The following is a 12,945-nucleotide window of genomic DNA, read 5'->3' on the forward strand; positions in this document are numbered from 1 at the left end:
CTATGCGGCACACTAGGCTTTTTCTTTTGCTAAATGTCCATAAGTGACACGGATTGTTTGAGTTCTGGGAACTGCTTTTATATTTTGAAATATAGACACTTATCTTCATCACCTTTCACTGAAAGAATGATCAAAGAGACAGTCAGTCTGGGACATACTTAGAAAGGGGACTCTCTCTGAAGCCATGGGCAGCAATACGATTGTTTAGTACAAAGTCAGTCCTGGGCCTGGAGGAAGTCCAATACTGGAGGGCTAGGAAAAGGAAAAGGAGCCTGAGAGGTGGCCAGAAAGTAGAGGAAGACCAGGAGAGTGGGGTTAAAGAAGGGGAGAGAAGAGAATACACAATCAGAAGTCCAACAGTGTTGGAGCTGCCTGATTAAGAGGGGGAGTCAAAGTGATGAGCCACTGGTGGCTTCGCTGACAAGGGGCTGGAGCCAAGGGGATGGGGTGTGGGGTGGGAAGGGCCGAAAGGTGAGAGTAAGGTGAGGCGCGCAGACGATGCACTCACGAACTGGCGTTCTTAACTGAATTTGGTCCAGTGACACATGCACAAGATGTTGGCCAAAAGGCGATTTATCAGAAAGAAAGATGTTGAGTTACCTGAAATATAGTTCAATATTGTGCGAATAATGACAAGGGAAGGAAAATTATTCCAAGGTAGTCTTTAGCTTTGATTTAGGAAAACAAGAGCCAGCTTAAAGTATATCGGCATCTTGGTGCAATCAACATCATCAATAGTTCAAACCACTGTGAATTTCTCTAACTTTTCAGTGAACTCTTCCTAGAAAACAAATAAACTCTAAGTGATGACAACTATTTGATACCACCTGCTGCTGCAGTCGATGTTTGTCCTCTTCTAGCTGCTTGATCTTTAACCTTTCTAGTTCTACTTGGTGAACACAATCTTCTCTGGCCCTGCGGATGGAGTCCTGAAGTTCTTGCAGGTTCCGGTCACGTTCTGATTTCAGTTCCTTCCTTTCTCTTTGAACCTAAAAACAAGTGCGTCTTTATGAAGCTGGCTTAAAGGCTCAGCTACAGTATGCTGTTCAATATTCTATTATCCTTCTACACAATGTTTACAATATTTCCAATTTTATTTTCATATCCTTTTCCATTGTCTGAGTTCATGTTGAAGCACAATTGAAATTATACATTAAAAAAATTTTTTTTAATGTATTTATTTACTCTTGAGAGTGCACGAGTGTGTGAATAGGGGAGGGGCAGATAGAGAGGGAAAGAGAGAACCCCAAGTGGGCTCTGTGCTGATAGCACACAGGGCTTCAACCCACATTGCTCATCCATCATCATTTAATTCTAAAATACAAAGTGTATCCAAAACTCCATATATGACTTATATAAATTCAATTGAAAAGGCCCTAATCACTTAAAATTCCTTTTTGAGTAAAACCCACTGTATTACCTAAGCAAATATACCCAAGTTCCTTTTCTTCTTTAGGAATTTCTTCTATTCTGCCTAATCACATAGAAAGTAACAGAGCCTTCATATTGGAAACAAATACATTTAAGGTGAAACATCAATTGAGAAATTCCAGAAAATGTAGGAGGATCAGGTCAGAGTGAAATGCTGAGAAAAATTTTAAGAAACACATATGGTTAGGACAGGAGCATACAAATTTAATGTGGAAGAAATTCTAATAATTTGAAATGATTTATGTAGTAATTGAAATAAATATTTAGGCTAAAATTTATCAAGACCTAACAAAAATGCTAACTAGGCATGGTATTAACAGAAGTTTTCATCCATCCTTGGGCTCTAACCTTTAATCGACAACCAGGTGGGATATTCTTGTTACTGAGAATGACATCCGAATTCTAGGCCCCTCAGCCTGTGCTACGTTTTCTCTATGCTCTGGGCAGTGTGACTATCCAGTCCCTCCACATCCCGGGGAAGAAGTGTACTTCCGCAGAGTGCAGCAGTCAGCCAAAGCTGGCTGGCCGGCTATTAACCATTTCAAATAACAAACACTTTGCTATGTATTCCTCACATTCTGACATGTCAAAGATGCTTTCCTCTGCTGAACAGCAGTTTTCTCCACCATGCCTACAAGACAATTTCCATGAAAGGCTTTTTATGAAATATATTTTATAATAGCATGTACCTCATGCATGGATTCCAGGAAATAAAGACATACAGTTACCTCTGACTCTGCAATGATCAGCTGCTGCTCTCGTTTCTCTAAGTCAATTAGGGTTTTTTGAAGTTTTCCTTCTAGGACAGTATATTCAGCCACCTAAAATATAATAAAAGACACATTATCTTTTCCCCAACTTTCAAAACACAAGCAAATCCAACAATGCATACATTACAACTTACTGAAACACAAGTTCTGGGAATAGGAAACTCATGAATTATATCCACCAAGTCAGAGCAGAAATTCCTTCTAGTACTGTAAGTGAGGGCATCCCTCTAGCTTCTGCTTGGGTATCTCTAGTGACGTTCAATTTCCAGAGGAAGGTCATTCTCCCACTGGGCAGTCAGGCTGCTAGTAAAATCTTATGTGTAGTCAAAACCTAGCTCTTTAAAATCTGCCTTCGTCACTACTCCAGTATTCCTCTGACGCCCCCTTCAGCACATACACTCCTTCCCTGCAACGAATCCTGATGCTAGTTCGGCTAGCTGGTCAGTTTCAAGTCAATTCTCCTATGGGTTCAGGTCCGATCCTTTCCTACAGTTCCAGTAACTGAGTTCCTAATTGCTTCTGATGCACCACTCCCTGCTTGGGCCCCAAGCCTAGTACCTTAACCTCCAGGGGCCTCTAGTTCTGCCCTGCTCTTCGGCGGTGAGATTCCCGTTCAGAGAAAAGACGCCTGCCAGTTCAGCCTACACAGGATGGAGGAGTCTTTACGGTTTTCTGTCTTTCATTTCTAACTGATCACTTTTACTGCGACTTCCTGAACCAATTTCTTTGTTCTCACCAACTGGTTCCCAGGTTTCAGGTCCATCCTAACATTCTCTTTCCCACAGTTAATAAGATCTTGCTTTAATCCTCCTTCATCTTATTTCTACCCCTTAGACAGAAGGAAAAAAAATCTATCTTCACGTATTTGGTCTGGAAATAGCCATCATACATCCTCTCACTTTTTCTTCTCCAAGAGAAACACAAGTTTCAGCTATTACTCACATATTAATTACAATTTCCACATCGTCTAACATCTTGGATCTAATCTACAGTCTAGATTCTAGATTAAGTCTTTTTAAAAAATGTGGTACCCAGATGTGATCTCCCTACTTCATAGGCCAAAGAATGTCCACTGCCTAAGATGAAGACAACGTGTCTATTACGTTAGTCTAAACCTGCACGTGCTATTTGAGGATCCTAATCACAGTTTGCTCCGTCAAAGAAAATCCCCAAAGCTTTTGTTTTTAAACCTGGGATAACTATAACAACATACCTATTGTCCGAAAGATTGTTTCGACTACAGAAGTTGACATTTGTCCTTGTTAAACTTTAGTTCAATGACTTAGGCCTGGCATGCTAGACAATCATGAGCCATCACCTATTCATTCTGTTCAATCTACCACCCACTTTTGGTTTATCTCAAAAAAATGCTAAGTGTGCCCTACCGCCTTAAAAAGTCTTAGAGAGGTAAGTAAACAGGATGGTGGGTCAGTATTCAACTGTTCTTCCTCTGGCAACCAAAATGCATGGGTTCCCAGAGCTCTGTCTCAGGAGGTCTCCTCTCCTACTACCTGACCTCAGGGGATCTTAACTACCTACCATCACATATCCTAAGCACTTCCAAAACCAGATTGCAAAGTCAAAACCCCCTCCAGAGATTACATCTGTATCTCTGTCTCCAGTATTCCCTATGTATCTCAAACTCAAAAGTGAGTAAAAACCTGAGATCATAATCATTTCAATAACAAATACCTACTGAATACCTAGGAGATGTGGGTAAAACAAAGTCTTGTGAACCTATATTCTGAGGGAAGACAAACTATGAAAATAGAAGTGGATGTTTAACGTAATTCTAAGTAAATACTAGGATGAAAACAAGCAGAACGAGCATATAATTAGCTCCTGGGGGCAGAAGAAGGCCTATTTAAGACAGAATGATCAGAGAAGGCCTCACTCAGATTATTTTGAACAGAGACCAGACAGTGCCTCTAACAAAAGAGTCTTCTATAGATCCTGAGGAGGACTTAGGGAGCATGTCTGAGGAACTACAGAGAGGCCAGGTTGGTGAGAACAGACTATGTGAATAGAAGGCTGACAGAAATGAGGTCACAAAGGAAGCTAGTAGATAGATCACATAAGGCCGTGTAGGACCTGGTAAGAAACAGGAGTTTTATTCTATGCGTAATGAGTAGGAGAGGTTTTAAGCAGAAGAGTACATAATCTGACTTTTGGTTTAAAAGTCTCAACCTTGGTGGATATGGATTTAACAAGCTACCGGGGTCAGGAAAGAGGACAGAATTCTGAGTTAAGAAGTAACTAGGAAAGAGATCAGGAATATTTAAACTAAGGTAAGTAGTGAAGAAGGTGGCTGAAAGTGGTTTGTTTCCAGAATCTGTACTCAATACAGAGTCAAGAGAATTTGCTGACAAACTAGATGTGGAACGAAACAGAGTCAAGGGTAACTTGCCTTGTAGCCTGAGGAGCTCAGTAAAAGGTATTGCCATTTATTAAGATGGGGATCAACAGGAACAAATTTATATAGGAGGGAGACAAAGAGCCTGTCTCTAGACATGCTCCCTTTGATTTGCTTAGCAGAGAATCAGTTGGCAGTGTAGTATAGGCAGCCGAACAGCCACATGTAGAGTCCAGTGAAGAGGTTGGAGATACACACACACACACACACACACACACACACACACACACACACAGTGAATAACTATGTTTAACTTGTATATGATGCTAAGAAAGTGGATGAGAATACTTGAAGTGTAAAAACAGAAAAGAGGTTCAGGGACTGGGCTTTGGGGCAAGCCAATAAAGCCAGCAGAGGCTGGGGGGGGTGGGGGGGAGTTCCGGCATGAAAATTGCCAAGGGGAGACCAGTGAATTCAGTAGAAGAGTAGGAAAGTATAGGAAGGGGAGTCAAGTTGAGGAAATGTTTGAGAAAGGGAAAGATCCAATCAGGTGAGGATGAGGGAGGGTTGGCTGAGAACCGCTCTGGGAAGAGAAGGAATTGATTAGGGAAAGCAGTAGGATGCGAGGGTAGCACTGAATATCCCTTAAGGCTTGAGACCTTAAACCTCCGTAACTCCATTTCTCTAGCTCCTGTTCGTCTTTCCTCCTTCATCTTATCATGGCTATTCCTGTTCAGCCTTTATTTTCTTTTACAACTCATTATTGCTTCCCTGGCCTTCCTGACTTTGGATCCACATTCCTCTATTCTGTAACAACTGTTCTAAAATGAAAATCTCACTTCCTTGTTCTCTTACATAAAAATCTTCATTTAAAAAATAAGTTTATCAAATTTCTACCTTTCCCAAGCAGGTTTTATCATCTGAACCATAGAACATAAAAAATGATCTAACTGATTATTTTCTCCATCTTCTCTTTAATGGCACACAAATCTACCATTGCTGAAGCACAGGAGGAAGTGAATCCACCAGCAACAGTGCCCGCTGGCAGGCATTATGGCTTAATTCTCCCAGGAAACCCTGGCTGAGAACGTCTACGGGATCAAGTCTAATCTCCTCAGAATGAAACAGAAGATCATTTACATGCCATAGACGTCTCTACCTTATTTCTTGAGACTTCTCTTCCCTTCTTCCTATATCAAGCTACCTACAATTTCCTTAATGCCGAGCCTATTTCCAACTTCTTTGTTTGGAATTCCCTTGGAGTCTCTGTGGTATTATCTACTAATCTTTATCAAAGTGGAAGCATGATCTTATCCATGAAACGCTTCCTCCTCTTCCCTAATGCAGAACCGAGGCCTTCCTTCTTGGTAGGTATATGATAGCGATCTTCAGCCATCTGATGGGAAGTCATGTAGAAGACAGAACAAACATGATCTCAGCTATATGGAAGGCCACACAGGACCAGAATGTTATAGTCCTAAGTTTGTCAAGTAATGAATTTGTCTTCAACTGTCACTGGGTTTAGCATGTCAATCTGGACAACCAGGTCATTTCCAGGACACTGGTTTCTGAAAATACAGATTTGGTACAGTTACAAATATTTCACTTGACCCCAAAGGCCCCAAATGAGCTGGTGGACTATTAATTGCTTCAAGGTTAACTAAAGCTTCATTTCTTTGGGAAAAAAAGTTTATGTGTAACACCAGAGGATGCATTATTTTATGAAAAGAAAATATTCCACAAAAATAATCTGCTCTTTCACAGTTAAAATAATCCTTCCACCCTGGTTCCAAAAGATGACCAAAAAACACTGATAGATTAATAACCGCCCCCCACCATGATACAAATCATTAGGTACACATAAGCTTAAAATATTAACTTATTATGAAATACTAATATACGTGAGTCTAACTAGATGTAATTTTATTTACTATATATATCCCTTCACTACTGCTTCCTGAATTGGTGGGCTGTTAACTAGTTAGCACCTTGTCAGGCAGGACAAACCTCCTCATAGTAAGTAGATGAGCTCCATTTTACTATTAACTCCTTTTTTATGCTGAAGAGCAGAAGTAAATTTAGATGACTGCATGCTGTTCCACCAATATTACCGAGACTCCTTCAGGTAAGTTTTCCAAGTACTGAAGAAGTTATACGTTGTTTTAAAACAATCAGGTAAATAAAGTGAAAATAAATCAACAGAAAAGGCGTATACACTGTAGATGTAGTAATCACACAGGGGGATTCTCAGAGAATTTAGCTTGAAAAGATTTCATCCTATTGAGGCAAACCCTGCTTTTTTTCTCCCCAATTAATCAATTTTACAGTGGCTTATGAAGTTTTAGGAAATGGATCACATCCTAGCTGACCATATTCTTACATGACAGGGCACACATTGTGCTGGATGAGTTGTTACTCTCAAATGTATTTAGGTTGGAAAAAACCCAGCAATCCTATCAAGTTTTTGACAAGACTAATTCAAATAGCCACTTACTAGACAGACCTCATATTCCTTTTTCTTTTCTTTCTTTTTTTTTTTTTTTTTTTTTTTTAGTATTTAGTTTGGGAGAGTGAGCATGTGAGCAGGAAAGGGACAGAGAGGGTGAGAGAGAATCCTAGGCAGGCTCTACACTCTCAGCACAGACCCCATTGTGGGGCTCGAACTCATCAACTGTGAGATCATGATCTGAGCCAAAATCAAGTTAGATACTTAACTGACAGAGCCACCCAGGTACCCTTCGTATTTCATTTTCTAAGCAGATTTATTATAAACTAGTCAAGAAACAGACAATTCAAGCTGAAATGGTGGGAGAAATTGTATACGATGGTAACCGACAAGATAATTATCAAAATGACAACCAAGCAAAAATTACTTTGAGTTTTTTTTTCAACTATTATACAGACACTGTTTTGTTTTCTTTTTGCAATAGAAAGATCACTTATGGCACAATTTGGATCTGTCAAAATATTAACTAAGAAAGTTTTTCTGATTTGACTTTTGCAAAACTTAACACAGGAAAACTCTTCAAAAGCATTTAAAAAAAATGGTTCCACAATAAACTCTGCTTACCTTAAAAGCTAAATGAAAAATTCTAAAAAATTAAATATTTGATAGCTCACTCAGATTCAATGAATAAAGGATACCTGAGAACTGTAAATCCAACTTAATATAAAAGACACATTTAAGGAAAACTAGTATATTGCTTAAATATGTGTGAGGGCCTCTAGTTTTTAAAGTTTGGTTATTTGAACACTTCTTAAGAATGGATGGTTTGGAGTACTGTTAACTTTTTCTTTTTTTAGATTTTTTTTTTTTAACCCACTGGTTTTTCAAATTTTTAATGGTTGTGAATTAAGGGCGATAAAATTGAAACAGTTATTTGAAAGTCCAAGGCCTTGGGGACTTCTGCTTGGTCTACTTGTAAAAGACTACCTGCCCTCCTCCACAAACACAAATGGAATGACATACACGAAACAACTGTGTTTATACATTGGAGAATGGGCAGCACAGGACCATCACCACTGACAGAGCAGAGATGAATGAGTCCAGCCCTACAATAACTCTAGCATTTTCCAGACTAAGGCTCAGAGAAGGGGACACCCAGCAAAGCCTCTCAATCTTGCTGAGTTGAGGCAGCAGAGAGGAGACTAAAGAGGCCCTGTGAGGCTAGGTAAAGTACCAGTGGAAAGATCGAAGATACAGTATTCCCAGAGCTCAGTCAGGAATGAGAATAGTGGGCATTCCTCCTGGTCTGAGGGGAGAGATTGTCATATGCTAGGCATCTTACCATACAGCCCACGGCTACAGGCTCTTCTCAGTTTGCCCTAGCAAAACTCAAAAGGATCAAACTCAACCCAAATAACCTCACACACCAAGATCCAGAAATCAACAATGTAAACTTCACAATTTCTGGCATCTAAGAAAAAATTACCAGTCATTCAAAGTAATATAAAAGTGTCCCCCCCCATAACCAGATGAAAAAAACAAAAGAAAGAGACCTCAAAATGACAGGCATGTTATAACTAGTAGATAACGTATTGTAAATATATTCCAGATACTCAAGAATGTAAAGGAAAACACGAACATGAGGAAAAGTGCTTAAAAAAAAGGAAAAGGCCTAAGTGAACCTTATAGAGATGAAAAATACAGTATATGAAAGGAAAATTGTGCTGAATTGGATTTGTGGCAAATCAGACCCTTCAGAAGAACCAATGGTCAACCGGAAGTCACAGCAATAAAATATATCCAAAATGAAGCAGTGAGAGGAAAAAAAAGACTTAAAAAATAATTCAATTCTCTCTGAGACAATATGAAGTAGTACAATACATGCACGCTGGACTCTAATCAGGAGAGGAGAAAGAGACACAGGAAAAAATTTTCAGCAATAAAAACCCAAAATGTTCCAAGCTTGATAAAACCCTATAACCAAAGCAGCTCCAAGACTCCAAGCAGGGTGCACATAAACACACACACACACACACACACACACACAGAATCACAAGGCCCATCAAATTCCTAATGCTGAAAACTAGGGATCAAGAAAAAAAAATCTTAAACCAAGTGAGAGGAAAAGAGACCTTACAGAGATAGAGGGCCAAGATAACAAGGCCAGCAGATTTTTCCATCAAGAACGAAACAAGCCAAAATGCTAATTAAACAAGCCAAAATGCTAATGTAACAACTTTACAGACTGAGACAAAAAGCTGTCAACCCAGAATTCTATACCCAGTGAAAAATATACTTATTTCAAAATGAGAGATAAACACTTCTTCAAGCAAAAGCTAACAGCATATATCGCCATCAGACCCATACTACAAGAAATGTTATTTATGTGGTTAATAAAAGAGGCTTTTGCTTCAAAGTTTTCTTTAAAAACTAACTCTTGGGGTGCCTGGGTGACTCAGTCGGTTGGGCGGCCAACTTCAGCTCAGGTCATGATCTCAAGGTCCGTGAGTTCCAGCCCCGCATCGGGCTCTGTGCTGATGGCTCAGAGCCTGGAGCCTGTTTCAGATTCTGTGTCTCCCTCTCTCTGACCCTCCCCTGTTCATGCTCTGTCTCTCCTTGTCTCAAAAATAAATTAAAAAAAATAATAATAAAAATAAAAACTAACTCTTAAAAGCAAAAATATATTTTAGGATAATTTATGGAGAAGCAAAATGTATGATGGTATCAACACAAAGAACACATGCCTGATATACACTGATGTAAACTTATTACACTACACGTGATATGGTATAATAGCATTATTAGCATCAATAATTAATTATAATAGTAGTAGTTGTGTGCTAATAATAAGTTAAAACTGAATATTTTAAACCTTAAAGCAACCCTCCCAAAAAGCAATGAAACAGACACTGGTAATAAAGCAATAGTAAAAATAAAATGGGATCATAAGAAAAGTCAATGAATCCAAAAGAAAGCAGGAAAAGACCAAAAAAAAAAAAAAAAAAAAAAAAAAAGAACTAAGAGAAGGCACCTGGGTGGCTCAGTATCTGACTTCGGCTCAGGTCACGATCTTGCGGTTCATGGGTTCAAGCCCCATGTAGGGCTCTGTGCTGACAGCTCAGAGCCTGCAGCCTGCTTCAGATTCTGTGTCTCCTTCGCTCTCTGCCCCTCCCCCGCTTGCATTCTGTGTGTGTGTCTCCCTCTCTCTCTCAAAAATAAACATTAAAAAAATTAAAAAAAAAAAAAAGAACTAAGAAACGATGGAACAATGGAAAAGCAACAACAAAACAGATTTAAACCCAAGCATAGCAAAAAACAAGTAAAAAAAACCTAAGTGTGCCAATAATTACGTATTAAATGTAACTGGTTGGTCAGAGCCCTGAAAATAACTTTTGAAAATATTCTAGTCTGCATCCTGCTCCAGTCTCTTGGTGGAGGGCAGTAAGCCATCCTGCCATTGGTTATCTTCTCCCGTTTGTAGCTATGTCATTAACCACTCGTATGAGAGTTTAATTTCAGTATTTGAAAGAAGTGTTATTTTCAGGGTTTTTGTTTTACTCAATAACTTAAGTGTAAATAGGTAAGTACTGAACTTTTGCTTTTTGGAGTAAGATCAGATGGTCTCATTTTTAAAGATGTCATTTATTCCAGGATTAAATTCTTAAAATTACCTTCTAAGTTCTCGATGCTTTTTTATTAGCATCTGATTAGCAACAGATTAAAAGGTGCTATCTTCTTTTTTCATACAGAGGTAGGCTTTATTCCTATTCATTTTTTGAACAAATAATACATTTGCAGGGTTCAAAATCAAAAAAGCAGCTAATACCTTACAGAGAAAGGCCTTCCTCCTACTCCTGACCCATCCATTCAGTTTATCCAAAACAGTATACAATCATTGTACTTTGTTACTCCACAGATTTCCTACAAAAGTTATTACCTTTTTCTTTACGAGTGATTCTCTTTCTCGGTCTCTTTTCTTCCATTCCTCTGCAAGAGCCTGCATATGAGCCAATTCCTTCTGCTTTAGCTACACAAGGAAAAAAAAGTCACAAAAAGCACATCAATATTTCAAACACACAAATCGGTCGTTCTCTGTTAAATACTACTGATCACCAGTATGTTTCCTTCAGACCTCCTCTTTTATTCTTAAAACAAACCAAAGAGAATGCCTGAAGCAAGGGATACCCACAAGAGTATAAACTAAAATGGGGCGCCTGAGTGGCTCAGTCGGTTGAGCATCTGACTTGGGCTCAGGTCATGATCTCACAGTTCGTGGGTTTGAGCCCTGTGTGGGGCTCTGTGCTGACAGCTCGGAGCCTGGAGCCTGCTTCGGATTCTGTGTCTCCCTCTCTCTGTGGCCCTCCCCTGCTTGCTTGCGCGCGCTCTCTCTCTCTCTCAAAAATAAATAAAACGTAAAAAAAAAATTTTTTTTAACTGAAGTGAAGACCTGTTTTCTCTCTTTATTGTGTAAAGAGAGATGGTTCTAGGCTCCAGGAGGATATGGTAAACGAGGGCCTGAAATTAAAAGAAATGTTCACTTTCTCAAACACTGACTTCGAACCTTCAGTCCTAATTTTGTCCAGAAGTCATAGAGAAGGGGATCCTTCTGCATGACTTCTGCCAAACTATCATTTATCGAGTTTTTTATTCTGTTTTTCTCTCAGAGTAAAGTATTCTTGCTATTAAGAGGGCTAGATAGGGTACCCGTGGAATAGAGAGAAAAAAAAAAAGTCTACTATGGAGAAGAAAAATATTCTAAGTAAACCAATAAAAAAAAAAAAAGGTTTCAAAGTAACATTTAAAAGGTAACCTGATTTTCGAAAATGTCCTCCTGCATCTCTTTCCACATTTCTAGCTCTAGTGCTGCTTTGTATTCTAAGGTTTCTCGAGGCTCTGTCTGGATTTCTGAAGGACAAGGTGCTGGAGGAAGGGAACATGCCTTCTGTTGCCCAGCAGATAAACCCTAAGACATGAATGAAAACATATTGAAACAAACACATACACACAATGCATTCGATGCACTACAGTCATGTTGTTTCACATTCACTGTTACTTACCTGAGATGAATCAGATACAAGAATCTCACGCATTTTTACTAGTCCATAATCTTCTAGAGTTACTGTGTAAGAAAGATCCATTATCCTGTTGTTTGACCTACACATGAAGTCAGAAATACTTTAAAATTTGTGGAAACACTATGATTTTTCCTTTTATTTCCCCAACGTTACAGCACTGAGTAGGTCACATTTCTTGCATCTGACACTCGCACTACTCAAACCTCGAGACCTTCCATATATGCATTTTACCTGATCACGGAACTCTTACATACAGACCTACGTTTACTACAAGAAGACCTACATTAGCTATAGATTATTTTGGAGAAATTTAAACTCTTACTGCCCAAAGGTAATTACTGCTAAACTTTCATTTCCTTCCTCTCTTCTGTTTTACGTATGTACAGATACACATTGTCCCTTTTTCTCCATGTACATCTGGAGCATTTTCTCATGTTATCAACCTTCATTCAAAAATGTTTAAGTTTTAATGCCTGTAAAATATACTAATAAAATTACACAGTAAAACTAAGACAAAAACTAATTTTCCTACTCTTGATTATGTAGATTCTTCTGAATTCTTACTCTACTATTTTCCTGGGATGAAGCACTTGTACATAAATCTTTTACTGGATGTCAGCACTGCCTCAGGGTAATTCCTAAAAATAGGATAATTATATGTTATTTTTATCATAAAGAGCATCTCTCTGTCTCGTACAGCTGCATGTAGCATCTACCAGAACATCAGAGGAAAATACAGTCTTGCCTACAAGAAACATGGCCTTGTCTAAAATCTATTCCATAAAGCCTTGATCAAGCAAAAACTTCAATGACTGGAACCCACACAAATAAACTCTTAATAATCATTTTTACATTTTCGTCTAATCTCAC

General features: G+C 38.8%; 1 protein-coding gene across 2 annotated transcripts in view; it reads right to left on the reverse strand.

The window, feature by feature from the left end:
- The window catches only part of CEP120 (centrosomal protein 120), a 75,040-nt gene that overhangs the window by 30,066 nt on the left and 32,029 nt on the right, over positions 1-12,945 (reverse strand). For both annotated transcript variants that reach the window (XM_030317154.1, XM_030317155.1), the window contains exons 13-17: positions 12,058-12,154; positions 11,811-11,963; positions 10,938-11,027; positions 2,160-2,252; positions 828-989 (exon numbers count right to left, since the gene is read on the reverse strand). In XM_030317154.1, coding sequence (XP_030173014.1) covers positions 828-989; positions 2,160-2,252; positions 10,938-11,027; positions 11,811-11,963; positions 12,058-12,154 — 595 coding nt within the window. The remainder of the gene's footprint in view (positions 1-827; positions 990-2,159; positions 2,253-10,937; positions 11,028-11,810; positions 11,964-12,057; positions 12,155-12,945) is intronic.

Source organism: Lynx canadensis, chromosome A1 (genome assembly GCF_007474595.2).
Source record: "Lynx canadensis isolate LIC74 chromosome A1, mLynCan4.pri.v2, whole genome shotgun sequence".
Lineage (NCBI taxonomy): Eukaryota > Metazoa > Chordata > Mammalia > Carnivora > Felidae > Lynx > Lynx canadensis.